At 47.1% G+C, this 19,816-nt stretch overlaps 1 protein-coding gene across 3 annotated transcripts in view; it reads left to right on the forward strand.

The window, feature by feature from the left end:
* Positions 1-19,816, forward strand: part of Mxi1 (MAX interactor 1, dimerization protein) — an 80,741-nt gene that overhangs the window by 2,122 nt on the left and 58,803 nt on the right. The window contains exons 1-2 of one of the 3 annotated variants that reach the window (XM_029567655.1): positions 129-265; positions 17,023-17,155. In XM_029567655.1, the coding sequence (XP_029423515.1) occupies positions 17,058-17,155 (98 nt within the window). In that variant the 5' untranslated portion in view covers positions 129-265; positions 17,023-17,057. Of the gene's footprint in view, positions 1-128; positions 266-15,300; positions 15,582-17,022; positions 17,156-19,816 lie in introns of those variants that run through there. The other 2 variants (XM_008841764.2, XM_029567654.1) reach the window with 2 other exon arrangements.

Here is a 19,816-nt window from a genome sequence, read left to right on the forward strand (position 1 = left end):
CACCCCGCCGCCCTGGCTGCCACCACCTCCTTGTTTACCCGGTGCCGGGGCTCCGGCGTGGCCACCAGTCACGTAAGCAGAAAGCCGGGCGCGCCCCGCAGGGCTGCCCCGTGTGGGGCGGGCCCGCGGCGGCCGAGCCGGGCTGCGGAGGCCAGGGCAGCCGAGGCGCTTCCTCCCGGCCCCTCTCCAGGACCCGGGTGCTGCCAGCCCGCCAGCCCCAGAGGGGGCTCCGAAGCCTCGGCGCCCCACTCCAAGTCAACTTCGTGTGCGTAATCGGCCCCCCAGCTCTCCTCCTCCGGCCGGCTCCCCGCCGAGTATTTTTAGCGCTCTCTCGTCTTTTCGCTGCTGCTGTTTGGCTCGAAATGACGTGATGCCAACAGCCCCCAGATTTCCCCGAGAGCGTGGGGCGCTGCGCCGTGCCTGGCTCGGCTACAGGGACGCGGCCCCTGGCCCGCGGCCCCTTCGCGAGAGCGCACGCAGGCGGGGTACCCTCCCGCCAACTCCAGCGACCACCCGCCGGACCCCTGATTATCCGCGCTGGCACCGGGAGCGGCCCACCCCGGCCACTTTATCTGCCGTACTCCCCACCCCCACCCCCCCGGCAGCGCAGCCAGGGTCTCCCTACGGCCGGCTGGCTTTCCCCGGGCGCTTCTTGGCGCGGCCGGCGCTGGCCGTTGTTTTCTGCTCGCTGCACACAATGCCTGCGCGTCACGGCGGTCCGCGTGTGCACAGCAATAACGCGAGTCGAGGGGCGGGTCGTGCGTGCGCGGGGCTCGGGCACTGCGGGTCGCTCCGCGCGTGCGGGGCTTGTTTTGCTCCACAGCTCTGCTTTCCGAAACGCTTACATCATTCAGTTGTTGGGGGGAGGGAGAGGGATCTGGGCGTTCGCGATAGGATTCCAGCATTTCCCTGGTCCCTGTCTTTTTGGAGGAGGCAAAGGACCCCCCTCCCTCAAGCTTTTTTAATTATTATGATAGGGGGATACCCAAGTTTTGTTTGTTGTGCAAGTCTTTTTTTTATTATTCATTCTTTTTTTAGGTCACTACTGCAAAGGCCAAGCTGGTCGACTCAGGTGCACAACCTCCCCGCCTTCTTTTCAGCGAGTTCCCCAGTAATCACTAGATCTCAGTTTCTCCGCCTCCTCCTCTTCCCCCTCCCACCACTAGACACATGGTTTCCACATGGAGACAAACTTCTTTCCTCCGACTGGACTTGACCTAGCTGCGTCGTTTAGCCAATCGGCAGCATCAGCTTCTTCTTACGTCACGCGTTGCTGAGGCCTGAGGCTGGGGGGCGGAGCCAGGGAGTGAGCCAGGAAATCTGTGGGAGCTGTCTTGCAGCCAGCTGGTCCAGTCTTTCTTAAAGGGACGCTCTTCTTCCCTCCCCAGAGACAAGTGCCGGCCCTTGAGTCTCCATTTCGGGTTCTCTGAGATTTTCTTGAGATGTGCCGCTAGCGTCTGGTCAAGAGTTCACACGTTCAGTTTTCAGTGTTTGCAAAGTACTTGGCAGGAGCTTGCCTTGTGTAGCCAGAACTAACTTTTTATTGCCTCTTTGAGGTTTCCGAACTAGGAGTGTTCACCAAGTTGTGGCCTCGGTGATGAATTATTTCCATTAGATGAGGTGAGTTTTCTTTGAGGAGGAGTGCAAATAAAGTCACTCAGTGTTAACCATGCATTATGTTATGTGCAAAGGAAGGGATTCCCTAGGAAATAAATGTGCATTCTTCCCGAAATATCACCTGGTATGAATCTACAAATCTCCGATTGAAAGTCTACAGAAATATTTATCATGTCAGGAGTGACCCTGTTATCAAAGACTCAGAAATTCTACACAAATAGCCTGTGGTATCATCACCTATATGTCTGTGGAGTCCAGGGGAAAGGTAACAATTAAGGACTAATAATTAGAAAAAGGTTTATCCCTGCTTTGAAAAAGCTTAAAACTAAAGGAAAAGACTTACAAAGCATTTGTTATATTCATAAAAACTGTAAGTGGAAGAAGTTATGATGGCAGATAAGGCCTGCTGAGACACAGCTTCCCGGTGCCTGGGGTAGGTAGGTGGCTTTGGGGACAGCACCTCAGACAGGGAAGAGTGGTTAGAGGGGAACCAAAGCTACAGTTTGCTCTCTGGAGTCGATTGCCTGGGTTAGAGCACAGGGTGTGTTTCTGGGACAAGCCCAGGACAGCCTCTTCTCAGTAGGGCGGAAACTTCTGCTGGAAGTTGCTGGTGTGTGGTGTCATTTGCCCCACCCTACCTTCCTGACTTAATCTCCTCTGCCTGGCCATGAAACCTCAGCTCCTGTCCAGCAGGTCCACCAGCAGTCAGGCTCCACAGTCATGCCCCTGTGCTTGATTCAGGATCCTTTATTGTCTTACTCCCCTGGGGTTTCTGTGGCCTACCCTTCCTCAGGACTTAGGCTGCTTCCCATCTCCTCCGTAAAGCCTGCTGCCTGTTGCTGCTCACTGGACTCTATTTTCCAAGTTAGATTAGTTGAGAGGATGAAATCTTACAGTCAGCAGGAGCAGAGACCCCAATTTCTTTTCTATTGTTTGGACACAAGTTACACAGCCTCTCTGAAGTTCCATTTTTGTAAGGGGAACATATGGGCATAATGATACCAACTCCATCACATCATTAGGGAGCAACTGAATGAACTGTTTTGTTTCTTTGTTTGTTTGTTTTTGAGACAGAGTTTCCCTAATGCCCCAGCTGGCCTGGAACTCACTATGTAGACCAGGCTGGCCTCATCTCACAGATCTCACAGCATGCCTCTGCCTTGGAGTGCTGGGATTAAAGGTGTACACCACCATGCCTGGCTTAATGGCTTTAAACATTTCAAGTACCTGAAATATAATAATGCTCAATAAATAGTGACTTAGAGGGCTGGAGAGATGGTTCAGTGGTTAGGAGGGCATGCTGATCTTGCAGAGGACCCGAGTTCAGTTCCTAACACTCGTACTGGGTGGCTCACAACTGCCTGTGACTCTAGCTCCAGGGGATCTGATACCCTCTTCTGACTTCTGAGGGTACCCACATACATGTGAGACACAGAGATACACACATATACACATAAATAAAAATAACTAGTAACATCTGAGTTTGACGATCAATGCCATTCAATCTTCTACCTGTTTCCAACTTTATCCTTTCAGGGAGATTCATAGCATATTTGTGTGTGTGTGTGTGTGTGTGTGTGTGTGTGTGTGTGTGGTATAACAATGTGTGTTCACTTGTGTTTTAGGGATGTATGTGATCCCTCATGTATGCCCTGTGGAGGCCAGAGATCAAAGTCAGATGGCTTCCTCAGGCACTTTCCACCTTATTTTTTGAGACAGGGTGGCTTAATGAACTTAGAGCTCACTGATTGGCTAGGCCAGTGAACTCTAGGGATCTACTTATCTCTGCCCTGCCCCCAGTGCTGGGGCATCAGATGGGTGACACTACCTTCAGCTTCTATATGGGCACTGGGAATCTGAGTGCAGGTCCTCATGCTTGAGTGGTAAGTGCTTTACCCACTAAGTCATCTCCCCTGCCCAATTGTTAACATCTTACAGATCAGATCATCTATAGTATCTCAGTATGTGTTACCTGTTACATATAGTATGCAGTAGACAGTTGTAATACATTTTTTGATGGGTCGTATTTGCCATTTCTTGGCTATGGCATGCAAGTAGACTTGGAAGTCAAGGATATGACCGACTTTCTGGAAATACTGACTTCTGAATGCTTTGGGGCAGTAAGACCTGGGCCTGCAAGGATATGATGGGTCAGGCCTGGACAGCTGAAACTACATTGTGTCAACAGCTGTGATTCTAAGAATGAATAAGCTACTTGCTTAGAAAATAGGGGACTAGAGTAACATACTAAAATGGAGGGCTTTCATGCTAGTTAATGTTCAAACAGGTCACATCTCTTCATAGGAGTCATCTAAAGGATGAATCCATTTGCTTCATAAATAAGCATCAAGCATCTACTATATGCAATTGTTTTTTTTTTCCCTGCACATACTGTGGGGTGATTTATAGGGTGGAAGAGTAGGGGGTTCATTTTTAGAAGAGTTGTGTGAAGAACATTGTTAAACCTGTCCCTATTTCCTCCACATTTTAAATTTATCTTGTATTTAATCCAGGTTTAAAATGTGAGATCTACCCAGTAAATACCAGAGGTAGGCTTTTGAGACTACTTTCAGTGTTCCAGAGCTCTCAGGGACTGGGTAGCCTGTGAAGAGCACCTGGGGAGTGGTTGAGGACAAGGCTATAGGAAGTTATGGAAATTGAATTGAGCTGTTCCTACTTGGGGGAGGGGTGCTCCACCAGCTACAAAGGTGAAGCAGCAGCTGTTCACACGTCTCCAGTCTCTAACCCAAACACTCCTCGTTGGCACTCCCAGATATGGGGTCTTCATTTGGGGTGGGCTGAGCAAACTGAGGGAAATGAAGAGGGTGCCAGCATGCATCCATGGCACCTAATTACATTGTATAATAGTAGATTACCATTTATCAAGCACTGACCATGGTTACCATGAGGCTAACATGCATTATCTTCCCCAATCTTTGTGACAACCCTATGACACGTGCACTTTTATTACTCCTATTTTACAGTGGTGATGGGGGGGTCACTAAGGAGTAGGGGATGCTGAGTAGCTTTCCCAAAGGTCACATGGCTAGTAAGTGGCAGAGCTGAGTTGGCAACTTAGGCCTTTCGTTCCAGAGCCCACATACCTTAACCATAAACATGTGTACTGGTTTTTATAGCCAAGGAATGAAGTCCAGACAGGTGAAACAACTTGCTTAAGATCACCCAGCAACGTGAAACAGAGCTGGTATTTGGATCACCCTGTTGATTGTCCAAAGTCTTCCTGTGTGTACCTTGTTTAGAAAAGTGAGACTCAAGACAGAATAGCCAATCAGAAAGGGCTTTTCATTTCTCAGTTGTTCAACTATCCTGGCCTTAACTCAAGTTCAGGGCTCCTAGGAAACACCAGCCCCTGCTGCTGCCTTTCCCAAGTTTGTCCTCTGGGCATATTAGAGGACTTGGGGCTGTTGCTATGGTACTAGGGCCAATAGCAGGATCATCAAAAGCTGAGCCTTTTTCTTTTTATTAAAAAAAAAAAAAAATCACCAGGCCCTAAAGAAACGAATTGGCCACAAAGATTTGCATCAGTCATTGTGGCTTGTTCTGTTTTAGATCCCCCTGCCTCCCTGCCCCACCCCCTTCTCTACCACCACCACTTTCTATAAATACAGTTGGATAAATATTGATTTAAACTCTGTTTCTAGAGGAGAAGCACATGCTTGCTCTGACTTAGTCTTCACTTAGATACCTAACCAGCACGTCAGGCCTGACACACCTAACCCCAGACAGCTCTGGCTTCCAAGTGACCCATTCTGGGGAGGTGAGTTGTGGTTTTGTGGCTTTTGAGCTTTTTTTAAGAGAGAAGGAAAAAGAAGTGAAAAAAAAAAAAAAAGCAGCAACCCAGTAAGAAATGAAACTTTCTGTAGAATACAGCAAGTGATTTTCAGTAGGCAGGAATCCCATTCTTTCTTCCCCTCCATTTTGGGTTTTGTTTTCATTTAAAGGGGTAAAACAACACCATGGCCTGAAGGAGCCCCAACAGTCACAGAGCATTCATCATCCTCATATACACAGAGGCAGAGGCCCAGAGAGGGACAGTGGCTTGCCCACAGTTACACAGCAGAGGCAGAAAGAGGTCTTTTTGTGCTGTGTTCTCTCCTGCCTGATATGAGAATGGGTCATAGATAGAGCCCCAAATAGCTTTTGTTTTGCAGGTCAGGTGCTCATAAAGTCAGCAGTTCTCAAGCCTGCTGTACTGACCCAGGGTGTGTCCGCTTATTGCAAAGGTCATTGCAACATTCTCAGTAGTCTTTCAAAATGAAGTTAATTTGGCTTTGCTGTACTTAGAAAAATATTCTCTTTTACATATGAGGGGTACTGGGGAAGGAGGCAGAGGGTGGTGACAGTGATGAGATGGTTACTCCAAGCTTAACTGAGGAGGAAAATTCCAGTTTTCCCGTGCTTGTGGGGTAGGGTTCCAGACTTATGGTGAGGAAAGAAAAAGGAGAGAAGAGAGAAAAGAGAAAGAGAGGGAGACAGAGGTAGGGGGGGAAGAGACAGAGAGGAGGGGGGAAAGAAAAGGGGGGGAGGGAGGAGGGAAGAGAGAAAAGAGAGACTTTAATAGGGAACTAAAGTCCCTGATTCTTCTGCTAAACTTGTGGAAGAAACTGTCTCTGATGTCACTGTCCCTGACTAGCCTGGCCAGAGGTGTTAACAGCTGTCAACAGCTCACTTGATTTTTCTATCCCAAACCAATGGGCACCTGCCACTCTGATCCTGAGCTAGAAGGCTCAGTCTTTGCTTCCTCATTTTGGCAGAATGCTGTGCTGGGCCCCTCACTTGTGAAACATTTTGAAAGTTCAGGTGACTCTTGATTTAAGCAACAAATCTCCAGAAAACATATGTAGACAGAATTCTGTAAAAATACTTTAAACTGGAGAAATTCCCTTGAAAATGACTTTGCTCGGGGCTGGAAAGATGGCTCAACAGTTACGAGCACTGACTGCTCTTACAGAGGACCTGGGTTCAATTCCTAGCACTCACATGGTGGCTTAACAACCATCTGTAACTCCAATTCCAGAGGATCGACACCTTCTGACCTCCATGGGCACTGCATGACAGGGGTGCACCTACCTACATTCAGGCATTACATTCATACACATAAAATAAAAGTAATAAATAAAATATTTAAAAAAGAAAAGGTTTTGTAGCAATGACTTTGATAAGACACAGAGTTATGTTGTGGGCCAGTAATTCTCCGCTAAATTGGTTCTATGCATTTGTTCATTCATTTATTTGTTAAACTGGTTTTTAAGAAGCTTATATTTGCCTTGTGTCAGGAAGAGTGTGCTAGGTCATGACAGTATAGTTGTTGCCCTCATGGAGTATGTGATCTATTTTAGCGCCAGGATTTGAAAATTTAGTTGTCTTTCCTCCCTCCCCAACGCCCCCAGAGTCTCAGGTACCCCAGGCTGGTTGTGAAATTCACTACATAGCTGAGGATACCCTTAAACTCCTGATCTGCATGCCTTTTTCTTCCATTTCTGGGATTACAGGCATGTACCATCATGCCAAGTTTATGTGGTCCTAATTCTAATTTCTAATTTCTAAAACCAGCCAGGAGCTAAGTTCTGTGTTTAGTGCTTTGAGAGTGAAGCATATGAGGGTTCCAATTCAGTTATATATTCCAGTTCAAATATTAGCCAAATAGAAACCAATAAACAATTCTAGTCTGTCTCCTGGGTGCCTGATAACTAGTCCCCAAGAGGACTGCTGACAAGTACAGTCTCCTCTGTGTTTTCCAAGGGAATAGTGATAATGGTCCTTTTACTGAGCATTTACTATGTGCCAGCACAATGCTAAGTGCTCTATATTAAATCCTCACAAACATCCATAGCCAGGTGCTATAATTACCCCCATTTTATAGCTGCCCAGAGCTTCAGCCTTGGTAAGGCTGGCTCATTTTCCCAAGGCCACATGCTAACAATAGTGGAGCTGGGACTCAAACCTGGTGTTCTTCCTTAGGGATTTGGGAGAAGCCTCAGGGAGCTTGAAGTTAACAGAGGGAAGAAATGGAGCCTGGAATGTTTGAGTCCTGGCTGAGGCTACCCTGGAAAGTCCCCGGAGTGATTTTCTTTTCTCCCCACTCTTCTAGGATGGAGAGAAGCAGCCAGAAGCTTCCAGGGCTTTTCCAGCATGGACACTGAAGCCCTTGGAAGGCAATGGTCTAAGGTGTTTTTGCTTGCTTGTGCACCAGCTGGGGAACTCACCTGACCAGTAGGGCTCCAGCAGCTCCCCAGGCAGGCTGTCAGGGTTGTGGATCCACACCCTGTCAGGCTCCAGGACTTCTTGGGGGCACCCCAGCTTGTAGGGCAACTGGGCTGGCCCATGCTTGGCTCCAAGGGATTCCACAGAGCAGGCGGAGGAGAGAGACAGGGTGAACTGTCCAGATGAGCTTGAGGCCCAGGCTGCCACCGTGACAGCCTGGGCCAGCTGGTTCCTGTCAAACAGCATAGGCCCAAGCTCCTTCTCTCCCCAGTGGAGTTCTAGGAAACAAGATTGATGTTAAATATAACTGGGTTCAAGTCACTCACTTATTTAAAGTCCTTCCATAGTTTCTTTCTGTCTCATTTAAAGTAAAATCCAAACCCCTTGTCATGGCCTTCATCCTTGCTGTTTGGAGTGAGTGTGGTTCCAGGGTGGGTAGCCTTGCCTCACCTGTGCCGTAGCTTGTCAGAAATGAGAGCCCCACCCCATGTTTCACCTGAGATCTGCTAAATCAGAATGCATTTATCACAATTCCTGAGAGATTTATGCGTGCCTTAAAATTTGAGATGTCCTACAGAATCTTTTGCTCTTCCCCCATTCTCTGCACCTACCTAGAGTTGCCTTATTCTTTATCATTTAACCCTTAGCCCACTCACCATGATTTACAGTTGTTTCACTTGCCTACATCTGGCTATGTGGCTAGAATATAAGCACCTTGAAGACAGGGAGCAGAGCTGGTGCCCAGCATAGTTTAGATGTCCAGGGAATATCTGTTGAATGAATGAGTTTTCTGACCTAACTTCTCTCACTCACCTCTCAAGAGTACTGCTGCACTGGGCATGGTGGTACACATCTATTTACCCAGCAGTAAGGAGGGTGAGGCAGGAAAATTGTGAGTTTAGGGATAGGCTGGGATACATAGCAACTTCTAGGATAACCTGGTCTACATAATGAGACTTTGTCTCTAGAAAAAGCTCCCAAGCAAGCAAAATTCAAAACAAAAACCAAGAGCTACTGGTCAGACAGCTGTGTAGGTTAGTCTGGGATATTGCAGAATTTCACATCCTTGGTTTCTACCTATTAAATGCCATGGGAACCCCTGATCAGTATAATGTTTGGACACATTCCCAGGGGAATAGGAATAGGATTGCCCTTGGCTGAGACCACTGATCTAACCAATTTTGCCTGGCCATATCTGATTAAACATGACATGGTATATGCTGGGAAGGAAGGCAAGAAAAGATCCAGCTTTGATAACTCCAGTCATGGCCGGAGCAAATTTGTTGCCCTTTCTGGGCTCTAAATCTCTAAAACAGGAATCTCAGAGGTGTGCGGAGGGTTAAATGAGCTGACTATAAGAACAGCACAGTACACACAGCCAGTTCTAGTTACGTGGCGGTGAGCTGGTAAATGGATTCGTTTTGTTCTAGGCTCTCTAGAGACTCCTAGCATCCTAGAATCAAGGTTGGGGCTGGAAGAGAGGATGACATCACACATATCTTCAGACAGGCAAGAGCCTGTGACTTTAATGCTGCACCTGAGGCTGAGCACTCAGACCTGAAGCAGGAGTGCTTAGTGCCCAGGGCCTGATGGGGCCTATGATGAACCACCACTAGTCTGTGCCACTTGGAAAGGGGTGGTGATGCCAAGGGCTGGGGGCAGAGCCACTCCAGGCCAGCTCCTGGCAGGGGAGGGAGGGTGACCCAACAAGAATGTGGCCCACAGTCACAGCAACGAGAGGAGACCTCTTGCAGTCTTTCTAGTTGTTTTCTCTTAAGACTAAAATCAAGTTGCATCTAACTGAGCTGGGGAAATGGCTCAGTAGGTAAGAGCACTTTTGTTGCATAAGCAGAGGACTTGAGTTTGCATCCCCAGCACCCAAATAAAAGTCTGCATGCCTGTAACCCCAGCACTAGTGGGTGGAGACAAGAGGATTGCTGGGGTTTGCTCCAGGTTCAGTGAGAGATCCTGTCTCAAGGGACTAAGGAAGAAAGCAATAGAGTAGAACACCAGAAGTCCTCCTCTGGCCTCTGAATGGGCACACACACACGCGCGCGCGCACACACACACACACCCCACATAGAAATAAATAGAAAGTCAATTTTTAATATGAAAAAATCGCACTAGCAAAACTTGAAAGTACAATAACCAACCAAACAAACAAACAAAAAAACACGAAGAAAGAAAACTAGTCTGATATGGTGGCACATGCCTGTAATCCTAGTACTTGGGGAAGTGAAGGCAGGTGAATCAGAGTTCAAGGTCATCCTTGACTACACAATGAGTTTGAGGCCAGCCACAGCTACAAGAGACCCTGTCTCAAAACAAAACAAAAATTACAATTCATTTCCTTTTTTGTGGTGTTAGGGGTTTAACCCAGGGTCTTGAGAAGGCTAGGTAGGCTCTGTCACTGAGCCACACCCCAGCCTTTTATAGTTTATTCTTGCTTTTGAATATAGATGAAAAATTCCTAACAAAGTATTAATTCATGGAATTTAGTAATGTTTCAAAAAATAACATCCCATGGTTGACCAGGTACAGCTGAACATCATGAAGTCTACCAGCATGAATGGTTATAAACACAAATTACAGGAGAATATTATGAGACACCAGGGACAGTGATGAGAGATCATTTGAAAAAGGACTCTGGAGGCATTCTTAAGAAAGGCAACTACGTCATACAGCAAAGACAGTGTACCTGGGGGTGGGGAGTCCTTTAAAGTGGCATGGTGAGGTTGGGTCTGTGGCATGTGGTCCTCACCAGCAAAGAAGAAGTGGAAAAGGTAGGCTTTCCTTAGGGAAGGGTGAACCTTGAACAGAAAACCAAAGCAGCTTCTGGATCCTTAGGGAATGTAACACAGTCTCGATGGTTAAAGGACTAGGCTTGGGGCCCCACATTCCAAATTTTTATTTTCCTCTTTCTTTCTTATAACCATGAATCAACAAGAAAAAGGAATTCTAGAACAAAGAAATCATAGTGTCTACCTACATCTTAGACCCTTTCTCCCTCATCAGTTTGTCAGCTGCATGCTGTTTTCAACTGCAAAGTGGAGACCTGGGCTGAGAAATAAACAAGCTTCATGAGATAAAACTTCCATGACACAAACTGTGAAACATTTTTGGGGAACCATTCTCTTGGCACAACTCAAACAAAACCGTTTTGAATTCCTTACCAGTTGCCCCCCAAGAGTCATCCTGAGTAAGAAAGCCACTTAGATATGCATATTAACCGAGTCCTGCAATGCAGACTTGTTGGATCCAAGTTCATGCAAAAAAGAGGGAAAAGGACATTTGAGAGATTAATACATCCATTATAATCACTGAAATAGGCTGCTTTAATAAGGGCCATTTAATAAAATGTAAAAAGCCCTTCTCTAAGAGAAGAGATGGGTCAGGATGGAAGTCAAGTGCAGCTGTTTGAGCCTCTGCCAGTGGTCTGATCTCACCAGAAAAACTGGAGTTAAAAAACAACAAACTTCAGATTCAGCGATCTCGGACTAACCATCGCCTCCTCTGCCGCTACCCCCTCCCCCTGTCCTTTCTTTCCCTTTCTCCCCAGCTCGGGCACCTGGGTCGCTTGGTGCGTTTCCATGTGGTTGGGAAGTCAGCCGGCAGCCCTGGCGACTGGAGCCCTGGGAGACGGCAGCCACCTCTCGGGTTTAGCATTACGTCATCTCTTTAGACCCAAATTTATCTCGGCTGCACACAGCCCCGCAGCTCTGAGCTGCCGCTGACTTGTGGAGAGCTTACGCATGAAGTTAGGCAAGGCTGACTCACTGGGCAGAGCCAAGGTTTTTCTGCTGCTCTACACGTTTCTGGGCTCTGGGGGAAGAGGAGGGGAGGAGGCTGCGGCCTCCATGTAGGAGTGGGGGATGGAAAGATGGGTCACAGTTATGTAGTTGTCCTGTAGGACCTCGGAACTCACGCTCCCTGTCTCCGGACCTTTGTTCTTTGTAAGTTTCCACCCTTAAAGATAATTGTTCAAAACGGTGCCTACATGGTAAGCACTTTGCAGGCTCAGGAAAGGGCTCCCCAACAAGCAGTGTCACTAACAGTGACTTTGAACTTGTAACTTAACAGACACAGCCCCTTCCCCCCTCTCCATCTCACCTGTCGGCAGAAAAGATATGACACATCAGCCTCCATTTATGAATTTGCAATACATCACTTGGGAATTTACATCTGTACTGGTGTCTGTGCATGTGTGTGCACATGTGCATGTGCGTGTGTGTGTGTGTGTGTGTGTGTGTGTGTGTGTGTGTGTGTAGCAGTGGAAAGTACCCTAAAAAGGGAGGGCTCCACCTGCTTCTTCAGAAGGTGGATTGTCCCCATCCAGGGCTATTGTAATAGAGCTGGGGGACTCGGGGGAGTTTTGCCATTTTCAAATGAGGCTCCCCAGATGGAGAGAGACAGAGAGGTACTTTAGGGAGAGGATGGAACCAGAGACTGTGGGTTTAAGATCCCAGGTTCTTGTACCTATAGATTCTGGTTGCTTTCCTGTTTTCCCGTCTATGTTTATTGGGCAGAGTAACTTCATCTGAGCAAAAGCAAAATCATGGCTGCCCCTGAATTCCCCCTGGCTGGGGTTAAGCCAAGGAAGGCTATGTGGATAGCAGCTTTCTCAATTACTCCTGGAAAAGGCTGGAGATTTCTGTATGTAAATCAGCCTGCTGTCATCACCATTGCCTATGCACTGCAACATATGCAGGTAGCTTTTTGATGGCTCTTTCCATCTCCTCATCTGCCTTTTGGTCAGGTCTCTAGGCTAAGTCTTGTGGCATCAACTGTGACATCCAGCTAACCTTTCATGAACCTTCCCTGGACCTATGCAATTAAAGCCACCTTCAATTCACCGATAGTTTCAGGTTTTACTGCATTTCTTGATTGCATACCCCACAGGTTTGCCCACTACTAGGTAAAGCAGACCTTCACTTGCCATAAAAGTTACTTAAGTTTCCAGGATAGCTCTTAGAATTTGGAATCGAAAACTTAAAGGGGGTCTGCAAGTGGTGGGAACTAACTTTTAACCTTAATAGTTTTTAATCCTCAATTACAGGTGTTCTGAGTAAATAACACATTTTAAAATATATTTTTATTATTTTTATTTCCTGTGTAATGAGTGTATTGCCTGCATGTATGCAATTGTATCCGTGTCATGCAGCACTCAGAGAGTTCAGAAGAGAGCATCAGATCCCCTGGAACTGGAGTTGGGGCCAGTTGTTAGCCATCACGTGGGTACTGGGAATCAAACCCAGGTCCTCTGCAAGAGCAGTCAGTGCTCTTAACCACTGAGCCATTTCTTTAGCCCCAATAAATTGTTTAAAAAAACAATTTCTTCCTACCTCTATCCAACGTGTCCCTGGTTGAGGATGGAGGGTGACTGTTACCAGTGGGCAATGGGAAAACCCAGATGACCTAGCCAACAGCTAAAAAAACACAGTCCCCTTTTCAGTCTTGATGAAGTCTCCCACCCCTGTGGTTTGTGAATACCTCTCATTTTGGGCCTCCCTGACTTTGATGGAACATCTACTTCTTAAATGTGCCAAGTGTAATATTTAAAAAGGCTGGCAGAATTTTGCAGCTTGTGACCTCATTGGAGATCTTGCTCACTTTTGGGGGGTGGGGTACCAAGGATAGCAGAGTGTTAAAATGCAATGCAAATCCCCTTTTTTGAGATGGTAAGCCATCTACCCCAAGGTGGTATTTTCTGCAGTAGCCAATGACATGAGCACAGGGGAGATTATCCCCTCTCCAAGGGTTTCCTGTTATGTTGGGTGTCTCCCAGTAGGTGAAAAAAATCAGAGAGGGAAGCAGTTGTGGATGTGTTTACACAATTCCTGCCTTGCTCCAGAGCAGCCAGAGGTTCCTGGCCTCTTGCCCTTCCCCTCCATAGATAATTGTTCTCAACTTGGGGGGCCGTGTTTTGTGTCTCAGGAGACAGGTGGCAATGTCTGGAGGCATTTTTGGTTATCATGTCTGAGGGGTAGTGGTGGCATCTAGTGGGTAGAGACTAGGGATGCTGTTAAATACCCAATAATGCACAGAACAGAACCTCTGCTCCAAGAAAGAATTAACAGGCCCAAAGTGGCAAAAATGCCAAGATTAAGAAACCCTGGTCTGGACTTTGAGGACTGGTTATATGGCAGACTTGGAAAGGATGGTGGTAGACCAGCCAGTGGCCCCTGGCCTTTTACTGTGCCCCCTGCTTCCTTAGTCCATTTTCAGTTACCTTTAAGTGAGGAGGAGGGAGAGCATGAGAGAAAGCAGTCAGCTTACATTTGTTGAGTGCCTTGAATACTGAGCAATGGAATAATTTCATTTAACCTTCACGGTAGATTCTACTGAATAATATATATGTTTCCTGGAAGCAGGGTTTATGTCTGTTTCTCTCATCACAGAAGACAAAGTTTGGTTTAGTCCCTGGCACATTGTAGGCCCTCAGCATCAAGCAAAAATGGAAAAATTGTATCCATTTTATGTATGAGGAAAAGGTTTGAAGAGTACACACACTCAGAGTTCACATTTGAACTGAAGTCAGTATAATTCCAGTACCAAATCTTTATGCCCTTTTCTTGTAGCACTACAACAGGTTTTCTGTCGTCTAAAAGCTCTAGTGAGGGACCGAGGAAGGAAGCAGTTTAAAAAGAAAGGATATTAGAAAACTTGTCTGTGTCGAAGTGGTGGACAAAGGGCCTCATGGAAGTCCTCTCTCGCTCCCATTAATGACCCCTATTTCTGGTCAGCGATTTTAAAAATATTTTATTTACTTATATTTATTTTTTATTTTATGTGTATGAATTTATTGCCTGCATGTAGGTTAAGTGCACCCGTGTCATGCAATGCCCCCGGAGGACAGAAGAGGCTATCGGATCCCCTGGGACGGGAGTTACAACATGTTAGCTGCCATGTGGGTGCTGGGATTTGAACCCCGGTCTTCTGTAAGAGCAGTCAGTATTCTTAACCGCTGAGCTATCTCTCCAGCCCTGGTCAGCGATTTTTTTACTTCTCAATAGTTTCTGTGATTCTGCCCTTGCAAAGAGTTACGTTCCTTATTTTGTGGATGAGGAAATCTAGGCAGAGAAGTTGCTTGAGAACGTGTTGATAGAGGACTGGAACATATTTCAGTAATGAATGCCCCAGTCCCTGAGCACATGCTAAGAAATGGGTCTCACTGTGAGACAGACACAGCTCAATCAAATTTTTTGCCTCTGAAGCCAAATGCTGGCAAGTTCTCTTGGTCTTTCCATCCTTAGAGGGAGAAAAGGAAAACTAGCGAGACTACATCTCCCAGAGGCCATTGCGGACTCGTGCAGGCGCAGGTGCACTGAGGCGCCGCGTGTACCGACTCCCAAGGAGCAGCGGCGGGGGCGGGACTACATTTCCCAGGGGAGTGCAGAAGGGGTGGGCGGGGGCGGGCCTCCGCGCTGCTCCCGCCCCTCTCCTGTGCTCGCGCGGAGAGGTAAACAAACCCGGCGCGAGCTGCAGGCGGCGCGGCGGGTGCGGCGGGCACGGCTGGGGCGGCGTGGAGCTCGCCGAGCCGGGGCCAGGCTGGCCCGCCCGCCCGCCGCACATGTCCCGGAGCGTCGTGCGGCTGTAGCCGCCTGCGGCGCCTCCTGTCGGCCAGGGGCGGGAGCACGGAGAGGTCCTGCGGCCACGCGCGGAGCCCATGGAGTGGGTTCGGATGATCAACGTGCAGCGCCTGCTGGAGGCCGCAGAGTTTTTGGAGCGCAGGGAGCGAGGTAATGGCTGGGTACCACCGCCTTGGTTTCCGCACTGGGAACCCGGTGCGCCTGTGGAGGAGAGGTGCGCGCGTGGGTGGGAGGAAGTGCGTGCGCTGGGGAAGAGGTGCGCGTGAGTAGCGCGCGCGCGTGGGAGGCGGTGCACGCGCGTGTGGGCAGAAGTGTGCGGGCGTGTGGGGCTGCGCGCGTGCGAGAAGGTGCACGCGCGTGGGAGGTGCGCGCCCGCAGGGGAGGTTTGTCCGAGGTGCAGGTGAGTTTGTAAGTGGAGGCGTGGGAGAAGACGGCCGCGAGGGAGGGCAGGCATCTGCGCGCGCGGGTGGCCTGTATTGGCTGTGGGAGCTTGGGCAGGGGAGAGTGGGGCGCAAGGAGAGGCGCGGCCAGCAGGGTCGGAGCTGGAGGGGAAGGAGCCAGGAGCTCGGCAGGGCCAGCGGAGGGGGCAGAGGGGGCTGGAGAGGGAGCATCTTCTGACTTGAGATGACAGCGGAGGAGGTGGGAGCTGGGGAGTGCAGGAGGCGGGGCCGTGAGAATCTTGGGGCGCAAGCCTGCTGGCTAGCTGCGGCAGGATCGCCTTGCCACTTGCCACCGTGAGGGTCCGAGGTGGGGTGAGGTGGGATCACTTCGGAGGTGGAGACCAAAGGAGAAATAGCCTGGGACGTTGGGATGGGAAGAGCCGGGATGCTGGTCAGGAGAGAACGTTCTTCTAAAATTTGCAGATTGAAATAGTTGGGGCACACGAAAATGAGTTTACCAAGACTGCAGAGAAGACAGGCATTAACAAAAGGGGATGTTTTTAAGACAGGTGAATCTTTTGGAGTGAATGGTAACTGGTCTTAGAAATTAGGATGATAAAAAAGTTGTTGAGGGAAAAGATTTTGGAGAGGAGGGAGAAATTACTTAGTTTAGAAGAGGTATCATTACCTGTCCAGGCGGTTTAGGGTCTGTATGCTTGTCCACTGATGTCCAGACAAGAACTGGAGTTTTTTGTTTGTTTGTTTGTTTGTTTTTATGTGTATGAGTGTATTGTCTGCATGTACGTGAGTGCACCTGTGTCGTGTTCCCTGGAACTGGAGGTAAGGATGGTTCCTAGCCGCCTTGTGGGTGCTGGGAATCGAACCCGGGTCCTCTCAAGAGCAGTCAGTGCTCTTAACCGCTGTGCCATCTCTTCAGCCCCGGGATTTGTTTTTAAAGTCAGGGCTTGCCATGTAGCCCTGGCTGGCCTTGAACTTGGGGATCCCTCTTGCCTCAGGCTCCTAAGTGTTGAGTTTAAAGGGATGTACAACCACCTTGGGCTAAACATTTGGATTTTATCTTCTAACTAAAAAGAGTAAAAACATTTTACTTTACCTACTTTAAAAAAATGTTACTACAGGGACCTTGGATTTGTGGATCGTGGATTTGGGTGTCTGTATCCTTACACCTCTTTGTTTCTTTGCCCTTTTAGAGTGTGAACATGGCTATGCCTCATCGTTCCCTTCCATGCCGAGCCCCAGGCTACAACATTCAAAGCCCCCACGGAGGTTGAACCGGGCACAGAAACACAGCAGTGGGAACAGCAACACCAGCACTGCCAACAGGTTAGCAGGATGGGGAGGGTTTGAAAAGGGAGGAGAGAAAGAGCACAAACTCAGGGCCAGTCCTCCTGACCTGTGTTCTTCCTTTAAACCAACTCTAGAGTAACACAACATAGGCTTCCTTACCACCACCCTGGGGTTTTGCCCTTTAAAAATGAGATAGGGAAATCATACCCTGACTTTGTGTGGGAATGAAGGAATAGATCTGGAAGGCAATTAAAGTAGTTCTTTAAAATAATAGCTCTTGCTGGAATTATTAAGATGTTCCCATCTTTGACCTAGAGGATAGTACATTGGGAGTTGGTAGTTTGTGCCCATGCTTCTGGCTACATGCTAAAGGTAATCTTGGGCCAGCTTTTATTTTTCTTTGCAAGTATATGATAGTTAAGCAGTCTTAAAAATAAGACACGTCTCTGGCAGGATATAAAAGAGAACCAAGGAACTTTGTTAAAGGAATAAAAATATTGATTAGAATGGGAAGTTAGTGGACATTGTTGAAGTGGAGGGGGTAGAAAAACCATCTCATGTAAATTTTGAATCTTGTTTAGTGGTAAGAGTGACTGGTAAGCAGATCCTAAAGCAAAAATAAAGTTGCTTATCCTTCAAAAGAACAGATTTCTATAGTATGCTTGTCTAGGTATACTGAGACGTAGTTGACTTCTGCTTTTGAAAATTTTTTGTAGTGTCTGTCTCCTCAGTATTTTGTTTTAGGAAGTCAATAAATCCCAAGGATTAATGTCAATTGCAGTTTTCAAAAACTTTTCTTAAGCAAAGGGTGTTTCTCAATTGATAGGAGGAAGTTAAATGAGACCTTTATTTCTGATTCTCTAAACATTGTCTGGCAAATAAAAGAATGATTCATTTGGCTGGGGTTGAGTGATTAAGTTCCCTGAAGGCTTTGGGGAGCTCCAGCCAGGTGGTTTGGGTTGAGGAGAGCACACATTGAAGCTCTTGATGCAGAAAACCTAAGACTCCTGTGGTCATGAGTGTGACTCTTTCCACCATGCATTTTGACATCACTGGGACAAAACTAAGATTCATTTTCCTCCCTTTGATTCACCTTTAAAGCTGCATGTTTCCTTTTCATTGTCTTTTTAAATTTTATTTACTTTTTTTATGTGTATGAGCATTAGGCCTGCATGTATATAAGTGCACCCATGTTGTGCAGTACCCGCAGAGGACAGAAGAGGGCGTTGGATTCCCCCTGGAACTGGATTTACAGATGGTTGTTAACTGCCATGTGGGTGCTGGGATTCGAACCCAGGACTTCTGCAAGAGCAGCCAGTGCTCTTAACCACTGAGCCATCTCTACATCCCCCCTTTTCATCTTCTTAACTTGATTTTAAGTGTTTCTAGGCATGGTGGCACACGACTTTAATCCCAGCACTTGGGAGGCAGAGGCTGGTGGATCCCTGTGAGTTCGAGGCCAGCTTGGTCTACATAGTGAGTGCCAGGTCAGCTGGGGCTACAGCTGGGGCTTTTGACCCTGTCTCAGAAAGACAGAAAAAAAAAAAAATTAAGTTTTGTGTACTATATTTATTGGTGAGTCTAGATGATTTGTTGTGATAGGATATATTTGAGATGAAAATCTGTAGTATGATATACATTAAAAATGCACGCTTTGCGCACAGAGCTAGAGAGATAGCTTAGTGGTTAAGAGCACTGGCTGCTCTTGGAGAGGGCATAGGTTCAGATCCCAACATCCACATGGTGGCTAACTATAGTCTATAGCTCCATTTCCAGGGGACTCAATGCTCTCTTCTGACCTCTGAGGGCATTTCATGACATGGGTGCACTTGCATACATGCAGGCAATACACTCATACACATAAAAGTATAAATATATTTTAAAATACATGCTTATGGGGGCTGGAGAGATGGCTCAGAGGTTAAGAACACTGACTGTTCTTGCAGAAGACCCTGGTTCAAATCCCAGCACCCACATGGCAGCTAACAACTGTCTGTAACTCCAGTTCCAGGGGATCCCACAGCTTCTTCTGTCTTCCACGGGCATTGCATGACACAGGTGTGCTTACCTACATGCAGGCAATACACGCATACACATAAAAAAAATAATAAAAAAAACCACACTTATGTATATGTAGCCTGCATTCATAGTTTTCTGTTTATTAACTATTAGGAATTAAATTTTATTTACGAATTTATCCTTAAATCCATATATAGATTAAAACAAAAAATTTTTTTTTGTTTTTTGGACACGAGATTTCATTATAACAACACTGTCTGACCTGGAACTCAGATTTCACCCATCTCTGCCGCCTGAGTGCTGGGATGAAAGGCATGCCTACCATGCACCCCCCCATCTTTTTTTTTTTTTTTAAACTTAGATATGGAAAGAGTACCATTTAGGAAACTAGGTCTGGGTTCTGTCATGTTAACAAATATTTCAGTTCCTATTTTCTAGAAATCAGATATATAACCTAATTACATTTCTCTTCTGTCCCTTGTTTTCATCTGTAAAATAAGATGTATTAGATACTCACCAAAGTCAGTTCTTGGAGTTCTATAACTTTGATTTATTGTCAGTTTTAGAAATTAGTAATTCCATCTATCTCCTCATCATTGCACATGTGGCATTTTCACTAACAACTCATGGATAACAGAGACATAAATAAGATCTGCATTTCTGTATTTTACTAACCAT

The sequence above is a fragment of the Nannospalax galili genome, unplaced genomic scaffold (assembly GCF_000622305.1).
Source record: "Nannospalax galili isolate Female #2095 unplaced genomic scaffold, S.galili_v1.0 scaffold601, whole genome shotgun sequence".
NCBI lineage: Eukaryota > Metazoa > Chordata > Mammalia > Rodentia > Spalacidae > Nannospalax > Nannospalax galili.